The sequence below is a fragment of the Bombina bombina genome, chromosome 4 (assembly GCF_027579735.1).
Source record: "Bombina bombina isolate aBomBom1 chromosome 4, aBomBom1.pri, whole genome shotgun sequence".
In the NCBI taxonomy this organism is placed as follows: Eukaryota; Metazoa; Chordata; class Amphibia; order Anura; family Bombinatoridae; genus Bombina; species Bombina bombina.
This window is the reverse complement of record NC_069502.1, coordinates 241,331,346-241,356,969: the sequence shown is the minus strand read 5'-3', so window position 1 is coordinate 241,356,969 and position 25,624 is coordinate 241,331,346. Positions and strand designations below refer to the sequence as shown.

The following is a 25,624-nucleotide window of genomic DNA, read 5'->3' as shown; positions in this document are numbered from 1 at the left end:
CCAATAAATTGGCTCCCCAACGGGTTAATCATGTGGCCTATGCTCTTGACCTTCCTCCTGCTATGCGCATCTCCAATGTTTTTCATGTCTCCCTCTTGAAACCATTGGTTTGTAATCGGTTTACCACTGTGTTGCCTCGTCCCTATCCTATCTTTGTTGACATGAGGAGTATGAGGTCAGCAGCATTATTGACTCTCGTATGTCCAGGGACTGTGTACAGTATTTGGTTCACTGGAGGGGCTACGGTCCGGAGGGCCATTCTTGGGTTCCCTCCTCTGATGTTCATGATCCCGCCCTCCTCCATGCCTTCCATGCCTGTTTCCCCAATAAGCCTTTTGTCCTCCTGCGGGGGAGGGGTCATTGAGGGGAGGGTACTGTCAGGGTTTTTTCCTTGTTGTGCTTGCCATGTGCTGCTGGCAGCCATTTTACTCACCTCTATTCCTGATTATGGTGCATTGTGGGGGATGCTGCTCACTTCCTGCACTTCCTTTTATGGCCAGACTGGTGTGCATCATCCATGTGAGACAGGATGCAGTCTCAGAATTGTTATGTCATCACTTATTATTTAAAGGGCCTCTGTTCAGTATGCTTTGCCTTTGCATTGTCTCAGACCTGTTTGTGAGAGTTCCTGTGTATTACCTGGCTGCCTGACGTCCTTCCTGGTTCCTGATCCCTGGCTTGTTCCTGGCACTGCTGTTTTCCTTGTTCCTGATTCTGGCTCATCTGACTATTCGTTTTGGCTCCTGACTGGGCTCGTCTGACTACCAGCTCTGGTTTTGACTCCTGGCTTGTTATTTGACTTGTGGACTTTTTATTATTTTTTGTTATTAATAAAGGTATGATTATTTTTGCACTTCTCGTCTCAGTCTTATTCCTGGCACCCTGACAATCAGTGCCTGACCTCACAAATGCTCCTTTGGCTTAAACACACTCCAAAATCTTGTGGAAAGCCTGCCTAAAGAGTTTTGGAATGGGATGGTTTTGGAATGGGATGCCCAACAAGCTCATATAGGTGTGATGCTCAGGTTCCACATACTTTTGTACATACAGTATAGGTTAATTTGTTCCCTACACTGTGTTAGGACACTTCATATCATACCTCCTTTCTGCAAAGCCTACTCTTTAAACCTTATCCACAGTTAAAATTTAGATTTTACAGCCCAATAAGCTCTCATATATTTATTAATAAATCAATATGCACAGGGTGATATTTAACACTTCACTGAACCAGACCTGAAAAATAAAAAGTTGTCTAAATGACCTTAGAACTGGAGTAATTCGCTAGTAAGCTAATAATCACTTATGTATGGTGTGAGTTGTTTTTTACCTGGTCCATTGCATAGGCTCCAAGATGGCAGTCTGTATGGATTAGTGGAGCTGTAGAAGACACTGACATCCTGTGGTGCCACAAGTTCCACAAACCGAACTTGTGAAAACAAATCTCTCCCACTGCGCAGGACCATTGAAGCTTGCTCCGAAATATATAGGATCCGCCCAGTGACTAAGGATATTGCCACAGTAAACACATCCTGAGGACATATGAGAATTAGTAATAGCCCTTAGTAAGGAAATATATACTTATTCTGTGCACACAATACCCAGAACAATCACAATTAAACATCATCAATCAACGATTACAGGACTGAGCACATATAAAGACTAATATCAGGTGTCCCTATACACTGTCAGTCTTATGCACTCACTGTGTTGTTTCTTGTGTAGTCAGAGGTGATGCTTTCTATCTCATGGACGGTGTAGCATGACACATCCAGTCTGCATGGCTGCTTATCATTAGCCATCAGCAGCTGGTAATATTCTTCATTTGCTGCACAACAGAAAAAGACAAGGCTCAGACAGCTGCTTCTCAATCACATGGAATATTTCAACACCAAGAAAAATTACAATGTTCCTTATAATACTTCTACAACACTTGTTCACAGATAATAAATATACAGCAGTAAGTAAGGAATAGTCTGAACTCCATAGAATACACTGCTATGCACAATATGATTATTATTATAGGGACAGTAAAGTCAAAATTAAACTTTCATGATTCAGATGAAGCATGCGATTTTAAGCAACTTTCTAATTTACTCCAATTATTAATTTGTCTTTGTTCCCTTGGTATCTTTATTTGAAAAAGCAAGCATGTAAGTTTAGAAGGCGGTCCATTTTTGGTTCAGTACCTGGGTAGCGCTTGCTGATTGGTGTCTAAATTTAGCCACCAATCAGCAAGCACTACCCTGATGCTGAACCAAAAATTGGCCAGCTCCTAAGCTTATATTCAAATAAAGATACCAAGAGAACAAAGAAAATGTGATAATAGGAGTAAATTAGAAAGTTGCCTGCTCTATCTGAATCATGAAAGTTTAATTTTGACTAGACTATTCCTTTAATATAATCATAACAATAATAATAATAATAATAATAGTGATAATAATACTAATAACATGACTTGTTTATTAAGGGTTAATTAATAGTGAGACAAATTAGGGGTAATAATATTTCACTAAACATAAAAATAACAGAAAAGTGAATAATTACAATTCAGAGTAATTATCGAGATATTAACACAAAAAAAATTCACCATATTGCATTACAGATCCTCAGAATAAAAAAATAAATATTAAGTCGCAAAAAAGTTTTTCGTGTGCAACCAATGCACATAACAGAACTTCCAAATGCTTTGCAATTCAATTTAAAGGGACATTAAACCTAACATTTTCTTTTATGGTTCAGATAAAGATTACAATTTAAAAAAAGTTTCCAATTTACTTCTATTATCAAATTTGCTTTGTTACTCTTTGTTGAAGAGATACCTAGGTAGGTAGCGTGCTCATATCTGGAGAACTACATGACAGGAAATAATGCTGCCATCTAGTGCTCTTGCTAATGTATAAATTGTTGCAAAATCGGATGCCATATATTGCCATATCTCGTCCAACCGAGGAGATTGACAGCTCCTGCCCGCGCGTGATTGGCTGTGCGCAGGCAGAGGGCAGGATTGCACGTGAGCGCAAAATAGTGCTCATGTGCAATCTTAAATTAAGGCAGTGAATTGCTGCCCGCCAGAGGAGAGCTGGGGTGGACAGAGGTGAATATGTACGCTCCTGTCCGCCCTTTCTTGATAAATCAAGCATAAAACAGTATATTGAATAAAAATGAACTTACGCAACTCGCAGTGTGCACTGAGATTCGGAAGTGAAATCCTCCAAAGGTGGTTTAAAAGTTTGTAACACAATAATCCTCAAAGAAAAGCTCGGAGTGCCGTAGCCCAAACAGTGGATCAGTCCGCAATACAGTATGAGGAAGAAAGGGAAGCGGCAGGCACTACTGCCAAGACCAAATCAATAAAAATTCAAATTTATTCAAAATGCATTAAAAGGTTAGACAGACATGGCAGGCAGAAGGTGTGCAAAACAGTCTGATGCGTTCACGCCCCCTACAGGCGCTTACTCATAGACCTATGAGTAAGATAGACTATATCTATCATATAAGGCTGTCTCATGTTGAACTCAGGCATATTTTATATCAATGTAATGTTTAATTGTTGACTTTCTGTTTTGGTTTTGTTCTTATGGTGTGTATTATTGTATTACACTGCTGTATTTTCAACTTGATTAATAAGTTTGTCTCAATAACAGTTCAAGGGTCAAGTCGTGCGGGAACGCAGGGAAACGGAGTTCCTGCACTATTTTTGTAGGAGGAACTAAGTTCCCTCTGGACAGAGGACAGAAACACTTCAGCAAGCACAGCTGCTGCTGGAGGAGGAGCTGGAGCACAGTCTGTTTAGAGGGAAAGTGAGATGCTCTAGTAATGGGCAGTAACACTTCCTACAATACACTAAATGTAAGACTGTCAGTGGTCCTGCTGTGTTATCCCCCCTGTTAAGAGCGCCAAAAGATATAATGTGTTAAAAAGGGGAAATTTAATAACCAAAAAATGGTAATGCTATGTAACTGTTAGACCCTAGTTAAGGGAATGGGTACATTAAAAACAGATAAATGAGATGGTACAATATACAGTAAAATAAAATAAAAAATAAAGAAATAAAAAGTCCACTAAAATCAACAGAACTCTATAAGGTGCACCTTAAGAGACAAAAGTGATCGTCTATGGTCCCGTTCAATGCGATAAGCAATAAAACATGTGTGGAGTGTTCCAAAGTTGATGTATTCCAAACAGTGATATTGAAAACAGTCCAAATATAAAGTTCAAAAGTCCTCCAAAAAATGTAAAGAAGAAAATATGAAAACAAGAAAAATGAAAAAATTGTTAGGTGATAAAAAATCCCAAATAGTTCCAAAAAACTCCAAAATACTCCAAAAATATATAAAAATAAAAATAGTGAGTCAATAAAGAGTGAGACAATGTCAAAAAATAAAATATTTAGAGAAGCTAATCACTCACAGGTGGGACTTGAGTGGTTTGATTCTCAAGCGCCATATCTCCCAGCTAGACAGACAAGTTGACCCATTTGACAGCCCTGTGGATCGATGGCCTTATGTGAGAGAAGGCATAGGATGAAGTACGCCATGATTGAGGACGGATCCTTGGAACTGTAATAACGATATTAACTGGCAATTGCAAGGTGCTTGGTTACCTTTTTGTAGACAACACTTTATGTTAATGTATCATGATTTCATTTTTAGATTGCAATGGAACTGTCGACTCTCCAGTTACTTTTTCATTATAGTATATTATTGGGTATAATTATGCTTTGTTTTATCCTACCCTGACCACTTAAGCATACTTCAAAATTCCCATACCTATCCAGACTTTCATTAATAACTCTCAAGCAGAAAATTGTATCTAGTCTCATGTATGTAAGTTTTATGCAATATATTTTTGGCTCAGGTTAATAGAACTTTGACCACTATGTTCTGCTCCATGTTAAGAAGATTCTAAATCCCCATTGCTACTCTTATACACTTTGGTATGCCTGATTTTTGATACACCCATGTATACTAATAGCTATATCAGCTTCTTTTGCACGTGATGTGTCGTTCACATTAGGTTGATTTTATATGCTACTCTCTTATTTCCTAATCTGGGATGCCATATATTAAGCAGTCACATGATACTTACTACAATATAGCTGTATAGGTAGCGATTTGTTTAGGGGAGCCTGGTTGTAAGCTAGATGTGGATTTTTAAATGGGATCCAAAGCATAGTCATTTACATATTCTCTAGGCTGATAGTACTACTACGTTCTTTAGAGGGCAATATGACGTTTGAACATATGATATATTGAGGAAGGTGGGCAGCATTCATTTATTTGTGGCAATTATAGTACACCACTGAACTAAATTACATTTTACTGTTTAAAGAATTAATGGGCAATGTGTTCGTGTACACTCCTTATTACAATCTATAGTCCCACCGTTATCTAACTGCGCCTGTTCTATACACACTATATGGGTTAACTAATGTCAGGATCTCTTGCATATAGGGGTATTTCCATCAACATTAATTAGAGTGACTACTTCTTCCTTAATGTTTTATATGACTCAAGCTGGAAGTAATATGGCCATGTTGTCAGCGGCCGAGATGACATGGCTATCAATTTTTAAAATAATATTATTCTGATATGTTTACTATACTCCAGGTAGTCAAGATACTATCTCCCTATAACCTTATGTATGCCTTATTTATTTTCCCAACATTATTACTTGTTGTTTATGACCCTACAGCTGAGAATTTCATACAATATTTTGTGTTAGATCTCAGATTGTTTCAAATTATGCTCCCTTATCAGCCTGACCATATATATACAACTACATTCAGATATTTTGATTACAATGTTCTTTTCTATACTATGTATGAATAAAAACCTTACTGGAATAGAAAAGATAGGGAAAGTATCTCCCCTCACCCTTTCCCACTCTGTCTATCAGGGTGGGTCATATCCAATATCCCTTTTCCGTCTGTGTCCAGTGGGGACAACAACTCCTGAGGGGAGATACAAATCACATCCCTTACTCATAGTGGTTCATTATGGAGTTATGAATTAATACATAGTTCTCAGTTATCCTTGGAATACTATACCCACTTTGTGCCAACACAGTCTTAAATTCTTATTTTCAGATCCGCCCCCACTCCCCCCATCCCCTTTCCCTCCTTAACCTCCCATCTATGTTTGCAATAAGAACTATGCATTTCTACCTCCCTAGACCCCCGCTCTGTTACAATGCTCTACTCACAACTCTTACTTCATTAGATCTAGTTTTTATTAACTCAACCTCCACAACATTTATATTTGATCATTCTCCTCCCTTCCCCTCCCCACCCTATACTCCATTGGGCTCACGTCGTGAGCATAGGAAAATAAATCATATAGCAATCCCATCCTCTGTTACATATGATATTGTTATATATATTGTTGTTCTTATATATAATTAACACGTGACATAGTGTTTTCTTATTAGTTTGCCGTTCCATTTTCTTTTTCACATTCATAGCTGATATAAGAGCTTGCTCAATAGTACAAAAATAAGAAACTGCTGATTCATAATCTGTTGTATTTTTTGTTTATGACAATGTGAGGTCCAAGAGTGGCCTTATAGTTTTCCTGTTTTGATGGCATATAGTTTGAAGGGTATATACTGTACATATTCAGCTCGCTGATGTCTGGTCTTCATGCTTTGTGATAATTGGATTTATAACAACTGTTTTTATGTTTGTATCTATTCCTATGTAACATACATGGACATATATATTTTGTATATATTTATTGAATCTCAATAAAAACAAAATAAAAAAAAATGAAAAAAATCCACTGTGGTTTAGCACTCACAATATCCCATATTGGACCGGGTGCTCAGCAGAACACTACACAGCTTCCAAAAAGGGCAGCCACTCTCCGGGTTTAATTTAATAATATATATATATATGTTATTAATTGAGTGGCATAATTTAGTTGGCATCTTCAGACAAAAAAAAAATGAAAACAAAGAAGTGATATATCAAAGTTTACTACAAATATCTAAGGCAGATATTTATAAAAAAATACATGCCCAATATCAAGAAAAATATACAATTATTCATAAAAATTTTTTAAATCAGAATATGTCCTTTAAAACAGTGTAATCAGATTCACATATAAAAGTATGTTAATAATACATTGATGTTAAAATTAATAGCATTTATGATTGAAGAGATAGTTTAGCATATTTATAAACCCACATACCTATATTTTTACTTGTTTTTACTACTTATTTATTGAAGCTCAGCTTTTTAAAGATAGTTCCACTGAGGCTTTCAGAAAAATTGCAAGATACCCTGTGAGCTCTGGCAAATGCTGCATGTTCTCAGGTGTGCATTTTTAATGCAAACATTGCTTAGTGCAGGGCTTGACAAACCCAGGAGCCAGTGGCTATTAGAATCTTATCCCTGGTTCCTACGTTTTTGGGTCATTCTCCATATAGCTATATAAAAATAACACTGTCTGCCTCCAAAAAGTATGTCTGGCCCCTAAACATTCTTACTGGTTCCTAATAAACAGATTTGTTGATCTGATTAAACTACAAAAGGACATTCATTGATTTCATTATTTTCTTTTTGTGGATAATTGTATTTTCTCCATCATATCATGGTTGAGATTTTATGCTAATAACTGCCTTCCGTTTTAATATTCAGCTTAACAATAGCACATTTGCTTATTGTTGTTTTGGAAAATAGTATTTGTAGCTGTAGATGACAAATAGATTTTAACAGTTACTTTACTAATAGTTTACTTCTTGTGATATATTTAACTGGACAGAGAATTAATTTGACATGATGAAAAAATCAAATGTGAGCAGGAATAAAAATTTGGTGGCTCAGATACTACTCCACCTAAAGTAATAAATTCTACTAATTTGGTAGTTTATTGGGTATTGTTCTTTACCATTAGCTAATCTATCTAGTTTCCCCAAGATCACTTTGTTTCAGAATTCATCTCAGTCAATCTGCAGTCAGCATCCCCTTGACAAAGAGAAAACTCATCTTGACTGTACAGTTCCAGGGGAATCCTTCCTAAGGAAGTTCAAAGGAACCAAAGAGGCATCTCATAGAGGCATTAAAGAGTCAGTAAACACCATAAAAATCAATACCTTATTTGTTGCAAGTGTTTTTCAGTAGCTGAACTCCAAAAAAATCCCAATCTGAATTTGTTATTGGACTAACCACAGGCATTTTGATAACATAAATATCTGTCGTTTTGTAGCTCTTTATCTTATCATCTCTGTTGCATTTTTATTGCATTGTATTTAACTAGACAGAATTGAGCATTTTATGTTACAATGTTACAAGTGTTTACTGCACTTTTAAGGACCTATGAATAGACTTTTATTACCATGTATTGAAAAATAGTATAAATAAGGGGTATCTGGGGCTGCTTGATTTCACTTGGACTCATAAAGAATCCATCATAAAAAAAATACAAAGATATGAATTACTACAATACAATCCAGAGAAATCACATTTAACTGTATCCGTACAAAGAGGATATATCAAATGAGATAAGTTAAGGTTGCAGAAATAACATGAACTTCAAAAGCATACCAATCCCTGGGTCAGGGGGTCGAGATGCTAAAGATCTTAGAAAAAGTATTTTAAAAAGGTATAAATGACCACAGATGATACCCCTCTGAATACTAGGAATCAGCAAATAGTCTGCCAGGACTTCAGAAGCAAGTCTGGGTAAAGGAATTAACCTGGAGACTGGGTAATTGAATAAAGGATCACATTGAGAACACCATCAGATCTGAGAGTAAACACATTTGAGGCAAACTGACTCAATGTCACTATGTGCTGATTATCCAATTTAAGGTTATGGAGGAGCTTAGGAAATATCACAACTAGAGAGAGGACTATGGTCTTAGTGAGAGGCCAGTGCATCTACAAAGGCCAGTTAGTGATCCAAGGATATGAAAACCAAACAACTGATGTATAAAACAAGGGGACGCTCATCCAATATGAACAGTGTGTCATGCTATAAGAATTGCATTAATACTATATACAACACATTTTGGTTAAACAGTATAGCAACTATGTTAAAAAAAAGTTAAGTGTCCACATATATCACAATTATATTAAAACAAACTAATATTACTGTGTCAGAAATGGAAACCTCTCAGTTCAGAATATGCTGAACCCAGGATATAGAAACCATAGTCCCATAAACAGTTTGTAGATGATGTCACACTTGTAATAGGCAAAGAAGGAGCTTCATGTGCGTATCAGTCAGTGTCCTTCATGATAAACAAACCAATGAGCAGGGTATTCACAAAGTGGTGCAGCACCTAAATGTGCTGTCGGAGGTGTGCTGGAAGATCACAGTGTCCCAGGTCATTGGTCGAAGTGACAGGAACACCTGGAACGGTTTACAAATATGGGCAGCGATCTCTCCAGCAACATTTGCATTGTGTTGCTGACATGGAGGGGATGCAGGTGTTTCTGTCACCTCAGGCCGGTGAGCTGGGACACTGTGATCTTCCAGCAGGCCTCATACAGCACATTTGGGTGCTGTACTAGTTTGTGAGTACGCTGCATGTTTGTTTGTTTGTCATTAAGGCACCCTCTTTGCTTGTTTTGTTTTATAGAGTGATAGGATATAAAAACAAAATTGTCATTCTTTTTGGAAGCAATGAGATCCTCTAAGGATGAGCCCCAGTTTTCAGTGATCTGTGAAAAGACTGCAGTGATTTGAAATCTTTCATTAAAAGGATACTAAACACAATTTTTTCAGTAATTTAAATAGTGCATGCAATTTTAAGCAACTTTCTCATTTACTAATTTTATCAATTTGTATTCCTTCTCTTGCTATCTTTATTTAAAAAGTAGCAATGTAAAGCTTAGGAGCGGGTCCAATTTTGGTTCAGCACCTGGGTTATGCTTGCTTATTGGTGGCTAAATGTAGCCACCAATAAGCAAGTGCCATCAAGGGTCCTGAACCTAGAAAAAGGCTAAAAGGGTAAAACTTCTCCAAAGCAGCAATTTAGAGCTGTCTCAAAATCATATTGAATAAAGAAGGGAGGCTATATGCTGCGACTCATGCCGGCTTCCAAAAATACATAGAAGTAGTGACCACAAAAAGAGATGAGAGTGAAGGCGAGAGAGATTTAAGAGAAAAAACAGAAATAAACAAGAAAACTAACTAGAAGGCTTGTCCGTTCTCTCCAGCTCACCAGTTCTTATATTATTCTTTGCAACTAATTCACTAAAGAATGGCAAGATTAGTGAGATTTAGGGGCCAAATTATCAAGGGGTGAATGGCCCCTGATGCCCCTGTTTCCATGAGAGCCTTTAGGCTAGCCGGAAACAGTAGTTAACCCCTTAATGACAACTGACGTACCAGGTACGTCATGCATTAACAAGCAGTTAATGACAATGGACGTACCTGGTACGTCAGTTGTCTAACAGAGTGCTGGAAGTCATCACAATCACTTCCAGCAGCTCTGAGGGTATTGCAGTGATGCCTCGATATGGAGGCATCCTGCAATACCCCTTTACAAGACTCCCATGCAGAGAGAGCCACTCTGTGGCCCTCTCTGCACCGGTAGTGATGGTGCCGATGGTGCCTTTGTCTGGTGGGAGGAAGGAGCGTGTGTGCGCGCGTGCACGATGCGCGCGTGCACAATGCGCGGGTGTGCGTATGCACGTGGCCGCGCGTGTGCACGTGGGCGCGCGTGCACATGCACATGCGCACATTAGCCACACTGACACCAATGAAAAAGGAAGGGGAAAAAAAGTTTTTGTTTTTTTTTTACATTTAAAAGGATCTGGGAGGGGGAGGGGGTGGGGGTATTGTGGGGGGGGCTGCTACACTACAGAAATAATTAAGCATACAAATAAAAGTTATAAATAACATTAAAATAGTTTGGTTTGTGGGGCTAAACTGGGTACCGGCAGACAGCTGCCAGTACCCAAGATGGCGGTAATTATGTAGGGGAGAGGGTTAGAGAGCTGGAGGGGGGGATCAGGGAGGTTGGTGCTAAGGCAGGGGTCCATCACAACTAAAATATTTTATAATTTTTATTTAAAAAAAAAAAAAAAAACTTTTTTATTTAGTACTGGCAGACTTTCTGCCAGTACTTAAGATGGCGGTAACAATTGTGGGGTGGGGGAGGGAAGAGAGCTGTTTGGGAGGGATCAGGGGGTGGGATGTGTCAGGGGGGAGGCTGATCTCTAAAATTAACCCTGCAAGCTCCATACAAGCTACCTAATTTAACCCCTTCACTGCTGGGCATAATTCACGTGTGGTGCGCAGCAGCATTTAGCGGCCTTCTAATTACCAAAAAGCAACGCCAAAGCCATATAAATATGCTATTTCTGAACAAAGGGGATCCCAGAGAAGCTTTTACAACAATTTCTGCCATAATAGCACAAGCTGTTTGTAAATAATTTCAGTGAGAAACCTAAAATTGTGAAAAATGTAAAGTTTTTTTTTTTTATTTGCTCGCATTTGGCGGTGAAATGGTGGCATAAAATATACCAAAATGGGCCTAGATCAATACTTGGGGTTGTCTACTAAACTACACTAAAGCTAAAATTAACCCTACAAGCTCCCTACAAGCTCCCTAACCCTTCACTCCTGGACATAATACACGTGTGGTGCGCAGCGGCATTTAGCGGCCTTCTAATTACCAAAAAGCAACCACAAAGCCATATAAGTCTGTTATTTCTGAAAAAGGGGATCCCAGAGAAGCATTTACAACCATTTGTGCCATAATTGCAGAAGCTGACAAAATTTGTGAAAAAGTGAACTTTTTTTTTTTTTTTTTTATCGCATTTGGCGGTGAAATGGTGGCATGAAATATACCAAAATGGGCCTAGATCAATACTTTGGGATGTCTTCTAAAACAAAATATATACATGTCAAGGGATATTCAGGTATTCCTGACAGATATCAGGGTTCCAAAGTAACTAGCGCTAATTTTGAAAAAAAGTGGTTTGGAAATAGCAAAGTGCTACTTGTATTTATTGCCCCATAAATTGAAAAAAAAGCAAAGAACATGTAAACATTGGGTATTTATAAACTCAGGACAAAATCTATAAGCTATTTAGCATGGGTGTTTTTTGGTGATTGTAGATGTGTAACAGATTTTGGGGGTCAAAGTTAGAAAAAGTGTGTTTTTTTCCATTTTTTCCTCATATTTTATCATTTTTTTTTAGTAAATTATAAGATATGATCAGGGGCGGACTGAGACCAACCAGGGCCCCCGGGCAAAAGTGTGGCAGGGTCCCACCCACCTACCTACCTCCTCTGCCCCTCCCCCACCCTAATGCCCCTCCCACCTATTGTGCTCCTCCCGCCTCATATGCCCCTCCTCCAACCTAATGCCCCTCCCACCTCATATGCCCTTCCCCTACCATGTTTTTAATTGCAATATAAAGCGACATTTTTTTAACTTAAATATTTTAATAACAAAATATGAATTAACAAGTGCTGCATTGTACCCAAAAAATTTAATATATTTTTTTTAATCATACACAGAATTATAAAGTGCACTCATATATATATATATACTTACACTTTAGAATACCCCTACTAATTACCCTTTTTCCTTATATAAACAAACTATAATAATGTTATATGTGGGTAATACAAGGGTCAGAGGACAAATGGATTGGTAGAATATTATACTCTGATGTATGGGCAATACAGAGGATGACAAAGGGGTCTTATAAAGTTAGTGGTAATATAAGGGCAGGAGTGTTGGAGTTTCTTATAAAGTTATATGTATGTAGGTAATATAAGGACAGACTCAGAGCGTGATAGAGGGATATTAGATTATACTATAATCTATCAAAATCTAATATCTCTCTATCACGCTTTGAGTCTTACCCATATATATATATATATATAACTTTATAAGAAACTCCTCCTTACCCTCTGCCCTTATATTACCTCTAACTTTATAAGACCCCTTTCCCTTTGTCATCCTCTGTATTGCCCATGCATAAGAGTTATGTATAATATTCTAGTATCATACATACATACACACACAATCACACATACATACATACACACACATACATATACACACACACAATTATACATACATACACACATATACATACACACACACACACACAATCACACATACACACACATATACAATCACACATATGCACAAAATCACACATACATACATACATATACACACAATCACACATACATACACACAAACAATCACACATGCATACATACACAATCACAAACACAATCCCACATACATACATACATACACTCACACACAATCACACATACATACATACACACACAATCACACATACATACACACAATCACACATACATACACACACATGCAATCACACATACATACACACACATACAATCACACATACATACACACACATACAATCACCCAGACATACATACATACACACACACAATCACACATAAGACACATTAAGACTTCCTTACTTTGGTATGAAAATATTTTTTCACATTAATTCCACAGAATGATACTTATTGTTCATTTACCGGACAATAACAATCTTTTCTTTTCATGAACTTTCATGGCAAAAGTAATATATTATTATAAGGAGACATCATATCATTTTAAAGAGAATAATTTAAACAGAAGGTCAAAATGGAAAGTCAGTATTTACTAGATTCTATATTTGTTTTTATCTATAGCACAATCATTAGTTAGCTGTCTTAAACAAAACATTATGGAGTACTACATTAAATATTATTTAATATTTAGAAGTAAGGAGATAAGCACACATTACAGTACTATAGTTTAACTATTTGTGCTTCTGCAACAGAAATAAATGCATCCCAATGTTTTATGGTCCTTAAAACTACAGCATGAACCTAAGTTATGTTGTTTTTTTTATCTGTGAATTTACTCAGCCATACAGGAGACATATCACTCTACTGATTCATTGGAATTTATATATTTATGTCACACTCACAACAGATTAAAATGTCAAGAAAGCTGAAATGAAAGGCTGATCGTTCCTCCCACAGTTCATTCATTCATTGAAAATTCCAGCTTGGCTGTGGAAACTAAGATACGGTTTAGAAGGGATAAAAAAAATTACAAAGAGGATAAATTTAAAACAAATTCTTTAGCTCAGAGTGGATTATCAATTCTAAAACTCATTATTACATTGTAAAATGAACACCCCTTCATAATCGGAGGATAGAAGTATTGTTGCAAATATTGTACTAAAAGAATTTCATTTTCCTGTAGCCATGCTGATATTTTACCATGAGTTTCCTCCATGTCATTACTGCTACCCAAACCACTGCTATTTATGTATCTTTCACACAAGAGTGATTACTTTTGAAAATATGTGTAACATGCCCTTTGACTTCTTCCTTCACCTTGTCTGAACTGAGTCTGTCGCCATCCGCCAGGCCGCCACTATCACTAACACACGTGTCCACACGCTGGCTGCTTCTGTACCCTCCTTCTGCCTGCTGCCTCGGCTGACCGCCTCTAACTGTGCACTGCGCAGACAAAATTGCATCATGCCTGGATGGGCAGAGCTGGAGCCGGCTGGTGATCTGTAATATGTGGACGGGAGTTATCCGCATCCGGTTCACATATTGCAGGAGCAGGGACACCCGGCTATGCCAGGCCATGACTTACCGTTACTGGCTCCTTCCACTCCACTCTATCCCACACTCTGCACCACAGCATAAATGTAAGAAGGCCCCCCCAAGCCGCCATGCCCATTGCCAATAATAAAGAAAATATAGAATTTAACTCCTTATATTATAATAGTACTAAGTACTTACAAATAAAAAATATTGATTCTGCTGCAGCATGACACATGCCTGCAGTGCAGTGGGCCCTCTAAGGTGTGGGGCCCTCGGGCAAGGGCCGATTTGCCCGACTTGTCAGTCCGCCCCTGGATATGATGAAAATAATGGTATCTTTAGAAAGTCCATTTAATGACGAGAAAAACGGTATATAATATGTATGGGTACAGTAAACGAGTAAGAGGAAAATTACAGCTAAACACAAACACAGCAGAAATGTAAAAATAGCCATTGTCATTAAGGGTAAGAAAATTGAAAAATGGTCCGGTCATTAAGGGGTTAAGAAGCAGCGGTCTTAAGACCGCTGCTCCTTAACTGGTCCGCCTGTATACGATCGGGTTGATTGACACCTCCTGCTAGCGGCTGATTGGCCACGAATCTGCGGGGACGGCATTGCACAAGCAGTTCACAAGAACTGCTTGTGCAATGTTAAATACGCTGTCGGCATTCATGGATGTCTGTCGGACATGATCCACTGAGCAAATCATATTGGTCAGACCGATGATAAATTGGCCCCTTTGTGTTAAAATTATACTAAATTAAATTTTTTTCTTTATTGATTCAGATAGAGCATACGTTAAGCAACTTTCTAATTGTAGCCGCCAATCAGCAAGCACAATCCAGCGTGCTAAACCAAAAATAACCAGCTCCTAAGCTTTACATTCCTGCTTTTCAAATAAAGATATCAAAAGAATGAAGAAAAATTGATAATAGGAGTAAATTAGAAAGTTGCTTAAAATTGCATGCTCTATCTGAATCATGAAAGAAAAAATGTGGGTTTAGTGTCCCTTTAAGCTGCACATATTAACAAAGGAACTGGTGATCCTGTATAAGCCATTTTGTGACTTTTGCCCAGATCAAGAGGTCAACAGATATAAAAGGGAGGTAGAGAACAGGTTAGAGACAAGATGATGGCGTTAAAAGTGAAGAGGTCAAGACATAACAAAGAGAAATAATAATGGGAAAATATACTGGGCAAAGTGGGATTAGTTCCAGCAAAATAAAACAGATGCATAGTAGGTTGGACACACAAACTCTGGTTCATAGATATTTTATAAATGTCACCTACAATGCGGCAAATGGTTTGGGCCATACAGTGAATTTATATAAGTTTACTAGTAATTACTGTTTAGCAATGCTTTTAGCCTTTTCTGTTACCTTTGACCTGCTGGATGCAGCGCAGAGCATATCTGAGTGACGCAGCAGTACTGGATTTGCTGCAGCCTTTCTTTTCTGGGGGCAGAAATGACCGCAGCTCTTTCAGGGTCCTAATCAGGTCTTTCTGAGTTCTTGCTTTTGCTGGCTGTTCACTGCTGTAAAGAAAAAAAAACATATGAGAAGTAAACAGGAAGACTTCAGGTAAATATAGGTAAATGGAAAAAAGCAGAGGAAAGAACAAAAAAAGCCAGAGAAAGATGAGTTAATTAGCTACCATACAGAAATGATTGCTGACAAGAAATGAGAGGATGGCAACAAGACATGGGATGAAGGCCAGGTATAGAAAGTACTGAGATGCAGATATCAAGAAAGGGTCTGGTAATTAGTCTTGTACTCCCCTAGATTGCTAATAACAGCCATCACACAAAATAAATAAATAATAAATTTAGTTTCTTAAAGGGCCACTGTAAGTAAATATTTTCTATGCCTGTTACTAACTAACTACCCCAAATACGCTTTTTATCAATAGCATTTCATTAACATATCTCTACCGTATATCAGAAATCTTGTCTGCAAATTTAATTGTTTTCCAAACCCACTCCGTGGGTATCCTTTGCTCTGTACCAATCCGTTTACAATACCTAGGTTTCAAAATGGCGCTTTAAACACAAAGTTATTGGTTTAAGTATTTTGAACACGCAGTGCTGAAAATAGTGGGCAGGATAACGTGACATCATCGGCGAATAAAAGATATAACTTTTAGAACGTTATGAAACTTCGTTTTGGAGAAAATATAGGTCAGTAGGTTTTAATTAATGTTTATTAACTTTAATATGTTAGTTGTTTAGCTTAAAAATTATAACAGAAAGTAATCCTTTAATTGGACATAATATTGGAAAAAGAAAATGCTCTAATCTGTTACATTATTATACAGCTGATTGCAAAGGCGTTAACAACATTATTAAATCTAACTACAGAGCAGCAAAGCACTAGTGGGAGCTAGCTGGTAATTGTTTGCTATGAGGGGGGGACTGGCAGAGTGAGGACGCTGCCGACGGTGTGGGTGTGGTCAAGGAGTATGGCGAGGCACTCAAAGCCTACTGAGGATGCCAAAGGTTAGGCTGCTGTAAGCGCCACAGAGGGGCCGGTGTTCTGTCGATAACTCCAATTCATCGAGAACTCCAATATGACGTCACTTCCGGCTACAGATTATACTAATTGCCTCCATTGCGCATGGAGCGTGCACCCGAGATTATTCATCTGAAAAGAGGCGTACCCTTGGGGAGAACTCATCAAATTCTCCAATAAAATCCATTGCGCATGCGGATTTTCTTTTTTAAGGCAAAAAAACAGACCCTTGAGAAGAACTTATCGAGTGCTACAAGAACTGCTGTTGCGCATTACGTGTAACCACCGGGCCCATCTGTGTTCAATAGCTTTACCCTCAGTCCGAGATAAGTTTTAAGAAATAAACAGTAAATGATAATAAATATTATGTGTGCTCAGCGGTTTCAAAGCTGAATATCATGACAACCTGAGGGTAAAGCTATTGAGCAACAGACGAGCACGGTGTTTAACTTTACACGCAATGCGTGCATGCACAACAGCAGTTCTTGTAGCACTCGATAAGTTCTTCTCAAGGGTTGTCGGTTTTTTGCGTCATAAAAAAATATGCATGCTCAATGGCTTTTATTGGCGAATTCGATGAGTCTTCCCCAGGGTATGCCTCTTTTCAGATGAATAATCTCGGGTTCACATGCCCAATGGAGGCAAATAGTGTAATCTGCAGCCTGAAGTGATGTCATATTGGAGTTCTCGATGAATTGGAGTTATCGACACAACACCGGCATGCTGGTAACAAAATAAAACTGTTTGCATGCTCGCTGCTTAATACAAAGGTCATAGGCTAGAAAGACTCTGGCTAGGCTATCCTTATAAGAAGATCTGGGGATTTTAGTAGAGTAGTTGTGAAATCCAATCCACACTGCTGAGTCCAATGATTTTAACTCTGTGAACACTTTAAAGATTTTTTACCAATCTGTGTGCTGGACTTTAAATCCAATCATTGTTTGCTGACATTAAAAGATTTCTTAATTAAAAGCACCTGAGTGCTAGAAATTGCAAGAAACTTCAATACATTAAATCTGCAATATCTTTATTGACATAGACTGACTAGAGATATATTGATTGACATATAAAGATTCTTTGTGCCACTGAAAAGATGTTTGTATAATCAGCAACTGTAATCTTATAAGTCATTTACATGGATGATGCTGTCATAAAGTGTAACAAGACTGCATAATTGGCACCTGAAGCCTTACATATATTTCTTTTTTTTAATCCTATGAATAGATTTTACAAAAAAATTGCCCTCTAAAAATAAAAGTCGGGATAAGAGAGTCAAAACTACAAAAGAGCCTAATATGGATATTTCTAATTAATCCTTGGAACATATAGATTGTTCAAGTCAACATCCTATAATGACTCAAATTTTTGAAGGAATGTTTATCTAAGAGAGAAAAAAAAAGTGTTAGAGACTTTATCTGATGAGGTTAAAGCTTTCAATGCTAGATTAAATCAAGCTAAACAAAATATATCAGACATGGAAGATTATCAGAAACAGCATGAAAAATAGCAAAGTCTAGTTAAACAGAATGAGGTTTTATTACAAGGATAAGAAAATCTTGAAAATAAAAGCAGGCAAAATAACATAAGAATTATTGGACTATCAGAACAAACTAAACTGGAAGGAACGGATTCATTCTAACTGCCTAAATTATTATGCGCATCCTTGGATGCGGACCCATTTTTTGTTGAATGGGCATACAGAAGTGGATCAGGGAAATCTGAAAGCTACTATGGAATAAGGCCAGTTATGGCTAAATTTGTAAATTTAGAGTAGATATAAAGAGAGTATAGATGTCAAGACTATATAAGTATGCCCTGATCTAGAGGACTAGCATGAACCCTCCAGTCAGGTAGTGCTGGATGCAGGTAATTACAGTTATTAACAAGGAAAAAGAAAGAAGCATCCCATAAGCACACAAAAGAAACAAAACACCATTAATCCAACAAGTATTGGAAGAAACGGGGGAACCTTGCCCTCAAAAGAGAGGAAAAAATGAAAAAAAGATAACTAAAACTTAGCTTTTAATGTACGAATAGAGTTAAAATAAATGGTTTTAAAAACAAATAAAAACCCAAAAAAAGATTATCAACATACAGGGGCATGAGTGCTCCAGTTCACAATATAAGTCCTATATTAACAATAAGGTTCTATAATCAAATAACTGCCTAATACCAGAAAATTACAAGGTAGGTAACTATCCCCATTACATTGGGCAACACGAAACAAAAAGATCCCTGAACAAAGTCTACCAGTGACTATTAGATCTCCATATGGAGCACTGCAAAAAGGGATTGGCGATTCTCACGTGTTCCTCCAATATAATTATTAAAAAAAAGCTGGGTGTTCCCGTACTAGGCTGGTATATGAAAAACAACTAATAATCAGAAAAAATTCCATCAATACATTCAATAATATAGTGAAAATACGATACCAGAGGCTCCTGGCCAGGACCCACTCATGTCACAAAACGCCTGATGCACGTTTCACTCCTGCTTTATTAAAGGCAATTTGTTAAATGTCTCATTCCACTTTAAATAGGTTATTCTAGCCAATCAGAAAGCTCCCACCAGGATTAAACCAATCATCACTTGTTTAGCTTGCAACGGTTATGGGCAATTAATTAGGATTAAACACGTCATTATTATTTCTATCTTATCAGTAATGTCACTCTACGAGATAATATCTGTTATGTAAATGTTTTAACTACAGATACGTCTATCCAATGCTTTCCTTCTCATTGCTTTCTGCCGCTCGATATACTGAACGGTTTATTATTGTTTACATTTGTTCAGAAAAACTCATTGGACGGTACTTCTCTCTCAATAGGTCAATCCCTAACTTCGTTTGTCTACACACCCACACAACCCACGTGGAGTATGACCATATATTGGCCAGCTATTGATGACAGCTTACATCTCAGTTACATGTCACCAGGGGCTTCACGCTATTGATCGCTATGTTTAGAGGGTGTGTAGAGTCACAGCCGATCACCGTGACTCTGACAGCTACGGCGTGCATACGCCTCCCCCTTATTCTTTAATGAGGATTCATCACAGCCTGTTAATCCTAGTAACAACCTATAGCACAACAGAGAAAAAAACTCTGCTTTTCAGATGCTAATAACATCGCCTCCATTGTGAATATTGTTATTCCTATTGGTCATATTATGGATATATTGCATTTTTGGCAATCATCACTATGAAGCAATATCACTCAGTTAGCCTTTTGTAGATATACCGGAATTTCTTATGCATATAAGACCAAAGATATTATCCTGATTAACACAAATGAGTTCATTTTCAGCGTATCATATACGAAACAGAATCATACCATCATTTTCAACCTACTTAACTCCTTATAACACATATATCTGATAATACAGCGTATCATGAAAACCTACTCAATGAATGGCTCATAGCTTGACCAGGCTAGTTCAGATATACATATCTTCAATAACAAAGTCCCAAGTAGAGTAAACATAAAAATACCAGAATTTTAACTATTAAAAGGAGTTTTTTCCCTCTAAATATTAAAACATCATATGGTGTTTAGAAATGGTTAATTATTTCATACCTCAAACTATATGAATATTTACAAATAGTTATAGATCTCATAACATCACAAACCATGTAAGTATATGTTACATCTATTATTCACTTTTCAAGTGTTCCTGAAGTTCTTTTATCTATACCAATGTCTGTTCACCCGAGACACGCCAAAAAAAAAAAGAAAGAGGAAGAGAACTATACAGCATTACTCCTAGACTCAAGTTCTTAATAGAACAATCCTAATTGGGGTAAAGTCACCACTGTGATTATATTCACGTAAATACTTTACTACTTGGTTATTACGAAATTACACCCAATATCAAGAGAAATCAAATTTGTAAATTTGCCAGACTAAAATGAGAATTATAAGAGTTTACCAAGACATTAGAGATCTGAAATATCTTAACAAGCGAAAATATATCTACCCAAGACTATTTTGTAGAAACTTCAAGGAAAGGAAGAAGCTTAATCCCTTTTGCAGATTAATTGAAAAAAAGATAGGAATAAAGGCCTATATACTTTTTTCCAGCTAAACTTAAAGGGCCATAATACCCAAATGTTGAAACACTTGAAAGTGATGAAGCATAGCTGTAAAAAGCTGACTAGAAAATATCACCTGAACATCTCTATGTAAAAAAGAAAGATATTTTACCTCAAAAGTTCCTCAGTAGCCACATCCCATTGTAAAGGACCTCTAAGCAGCAAATCAGTATGTCTGTCCCGGAACAGCTAAGGGGTTGAGCCTTGTGCACTCTCATGTTATTTCCCTATTCAGTTTAAAGAAAGTTTATTATGAAATCTCATGAGAGTTAAGTCAAATCTCATGAGATCACAGTAAAAGAGTTCATGACCTCAGCACGGTTGATGCTGATTGACTGCTGTTCATTTCTTCATATTTTTTTATTTTTTTTTACCTGCAGCTGGGCAGTATAACTTTTAACACAGAACTTACTCTGCTGAGCTGAGGAAATTGTGAGGTAAAATATCTTCCTTTTTTACATAGAGATGCTCAGGTGATATTTTCCGGTCAGCTTTTTACAGTTATACTGCATCAGTTTCAAGTGATTTAGCATATGAGTATTATGTCCCTTTAAGATAGAAAAATCTGAAGGTGTTACAATTTTGAATTCAATCAAAGACATTGAAAAAATGGTAGATAATATCAAAGCTGCTAGAAATATATATATATCTTATTACGTATAGATAGGTTATAGATAGGTCCAGCATAGAGTTAGGAATGAAAGGGGGGGGGTTCCTTTTTCTCCTCACTTTTTGGACTTAAAAAGTCCCTTATATCAGCACTACAATAGATTGATTATCACACAGGCCTTGGTTGTTGTTTTTTGGACACCACATTCTTATTTTTTCACTTTTTGGACTTTAAAAGTTCTTTTTGGGATTGGTTTTATTCTATTTCAAGATGCTTCACAAACACCTTTAATTGCAAGGACTATTTTTCTTTGTGTGTACACATTTATTTCACTTGCAAACCTCACCCAACTTATCCCTGGAAGAACTAAAAGGAATTTCAATCAAAGAGGAAGCTGGAAGAACATGACTCTTCCCTGCTTGATGAGCACTTTTTTTTCTTTTGGGAAACACTGAACTTTTGTAAAACAACTTAAGTAACTAAACTAGACACACATGAACTCCTGTTTAATGTCAAGATCCAGGGTACTCATACTGTTTTTAACTCACATGGTGCATACACAGCTTAGCTTCCAGGGCAGGCTGAGACCTCCGTGTCTGACAGCAACTTCAGACTCCTCCTCTGTAAGAGAGTCTTACCAGTTTAAGGTGCAATAGTCCTATTTCTGCAAAGGGGAGCTAAATAACCCCAGAGCAAGCCAGACAGAAATGTAAGCAGCATCTGTTCCACACAGTGTAGGGGGATCACACCTGCAGGACCGCTGAAAGGCTTACATTTAGTGTATTGTAGGAAGTATTACTGCCCATTATTAGAGGATCTCACTATCCCTCTAACCAGATTGTGCTCCTGCTCCTCCCACTAGCAGCAGCAGTGTTTATTAAAGCATTTATGTTATCTATCCAGGGGGAACTTAGTTCCTCCTGCAAAAATAGTGCAGGAGTTCCTGCTGGACTTGACCCCTGATTTGAAAAGATTAAATACTGATATCACTTTTATCCAGGAGACTCATCTGAGTGATAAAGAGCATGATAAGTTTAAGAGAGACTGGGTTAAAGATGTAATGTATGCCACATATAACAATAAAAGTAGGGGATTGGCTATTCTATTAGGCAAGCATGTAAATTATTAGGTTAAAAACTTAAATTATGTTTACCTGATAATTTTCTTTTCTTCTGATGGAAAGAGTCCACAGCTGCATTCATTACTTTTGGGAATTAAGAACCTGGCCACCAGGAGGAGGCAAAGACACCCCAGCCAAAGGATTAAATACTCCTCCCACTTCCCTCATCCCCCAGTCATTCTGCCGAGGAACAAGGAATAGTAGAAGAAATATCAGGGTAAATGGTGCCAGAAGAATAAATAACAACGCCCCACATAAAAAATATCGGTGGGGAGCTGTGGACTCTTTCCATCAGAAGAAAAGAAAACGATCAGGTAAGCATAATTTAAAACTATGTAAGTATATTTAGCAGACAGAAGTTTTTATTTAAATTTAAAAGCATATTTAACAGGCAATTTTTTGCAGCATAAATATAAGTCAATATTATTGTGAGATGTTAATCCCAATCTTATTTGAACTATGTAAGTATATTTAGCAGATAGAAGTATATTTGTTTTTGCATCTCAAATATAAGCCAATATTATTGCGAGATGTTGATCCCAATCTTATTAGAAGCTATGTAAGTATATTTGACAGACAGAAGCATATACAAATATGCCATGAAAGAGTGGACTTAAGTGGTTGGATGTGCACCGATACCTTTTGTTGTCTTGTAATTGTTTTGGTCACTTCGGTAGCACTCCCACAATGTGTGCTAAGATAAAGCAGTCCTTTTGTGGTGTGCTTAACAAAAAAAAACCTTTGTTGTATGTTTGAATAGGGAGCTGACCAAATCCCTCCCCTTTGGTTAATGCACACCACCCAGCCCAGGTGTGTTCCAGATAAATTGTGATATACTTAATAAGCTAGAAAGCTTCACACTGTGTAGACATGCCTTGCTGCAGTGTGGAAACTGGTTAGAGTTAGGACCAGTCTAATATGGGACACCTTGTAAGTGGTGACTGGCTTAGCAGAATATGATCATATTGTGTGACTAAGATCCCTATTTTATTTAAATTTAAACAGGCAATTTTTTGCAGCATAAATATAAGTCAATATTATTGTGAGATGTTTATCCCAATCTTATTTGAACTATGTAAGTATATTTAAGAGACAGAAGTTTTTATTTAAATTTAAAAGCATATTTAACAGGCAATTTTTTGCAGCATAAATATAAGTCAATATTATTGCGAGATGTTAATCCCAATCTTATTTGAACTATGTAAGTATATTTAGCAGATAGAAGTATATTTGTTTTTGCAGCTCAAATATAAGCCAATATTATTGTGGGATGTTGATCCCAATCTTATTAGAAGCTATGTAAGTATATTTGACAGACAGAAGCATATACAAATATGCCATGAAAGAGTGGACTTAAGTTGTTGGATGTGCACCGATACTTTTTGTTGTCAAGAATAATTTAAGTTTTTCTTCTTAAATGGAAAGAGTCCACAGCTGCATTCAATACTTTTGGGAAAACAATACCCAAGCCACAGAGGACACTGTATGCCAAGACGGGAGGGAACAATAGGTGGCCCATTCTGAAGGCACCAAGCCTGAACCACTACTCAACAAAACCCCTGCTTCGTCCAAAGCCGAGAAAACTTTGAAAAGGAAAAGCCCCAAGGACACTGACCAGCAAAAATGGACTCAACTGAGCCAACAGTCCTTCAGGAGACACCATCGCCCAATGGTCGGTCCCTCACCACTCACCCCTCACTAACGAAGGGAACACCAGCCTAAACGCCCAAAGGGATAGGGCAAGGAAGAACCAAAGGAAAACCGAAAGGTCACCACAGAATTCATAGAAGAAAAACCCCCAATAGCGAGCCCAGCTCACAAAGACCCAAATGGGTCCTGACAAACAAAGGGAGGCTACGCCCAGACCAAGCAGAAACCAGAGTTTTAGGACCGGGCATCAGAACAGAGAAACCTCTCTCTCAACATCGTGCAAAGCACCGAAAGACAACTGAAGACGGAGTCCTCACATCGTCAGATGCAGAATACTTTAGTATTCTGACACAAAAAACGTGTAACAGACCCAAACGAAAAACCCTGAGTCAAGAACACGCAGAAATCATCAGGATGACACACAAGAATACTTGCTGAGAATCAAAAAGCGGCCCGCAAGAGAACAGATTCTGCCTGCAAGCCCAGAGAGCTAGCCACTATGCTATCCTAGATCCTGAAGATGACAACGCATCTCAGAACCTACTCCCAGCCAGGCCAGCCCAATCGTCGGAAGGTCCGAAACAGGGGAACAGAAGAACCCCAACACCAGCTCAAAAAAGAGTGGAAAAATAGCCACAGCCATCCCAACAGAGCACGGGTGCCAACCTGACTCCTTAGGAACAGACGTCAAGGCCGTAGACCCAAAGGAATCTAGCAAAGGACAAACATTGTCTCGACACAAAGCCAGCAAGACTCCAGATGGAACATAACAACCCAGAAAGAATACCCCTCTCTGAAGGTTAACTCTCAGTTCCAACCTCCTGAATCCAGGAGAAGCCCTAAGAAGGGGACCACACTTCCATAAGAAGGAGAATAAGCCCCCACCCTAAGAAAAGGAATGGGGCCATAAAAGCAGAGCACCTGCCCATAAGACACAGAGCCACAGGCTAAAGGAGAGATCAAATCTCCAACCCAAAATGAACTTGGAAGGAATTCCCCTAAAAAATTAGCTTGCTAACACACATCCAATGTGCAATAGTTGCAGCAGTGACACTGCAAACCCATTCACCTGCAGAGCAGTGA

General features: G+C 37.8%; 1 protein-coding gene across 1 annotated transcript in view; it reads right to left on the bottom strand.

The window, feature by feature from the left end:
- Positions 1 to 25,624, bottom strand: part of LOC128657214 (period circadian protein homolog 2-like) — a 178,208-nt gene that overhangs the window by 138,415 nt on the left and 14,169 nt on the right. Inside the window, exons 3-5 of the mRNA XM_053711471.1 lie at positions 15,945 to 16,099; positions 1,704 to 1,825; positions 1,328 to 1,529 (exon numbers count right to left, since the gene is read on the bottom strand). Coding sequence (XP_053567446.1) covers positions 1,328 to 1,529; positions 1,704 to 1,825; positions 15,945 to 16,099 — 479 coding nt within the window. The remainder of the gene's footprint in view (positions 1 to 1,327; positions 1,530 to 1,703; positions 1,826 to 15,944; positions 16,100 to 25,624) is intronic.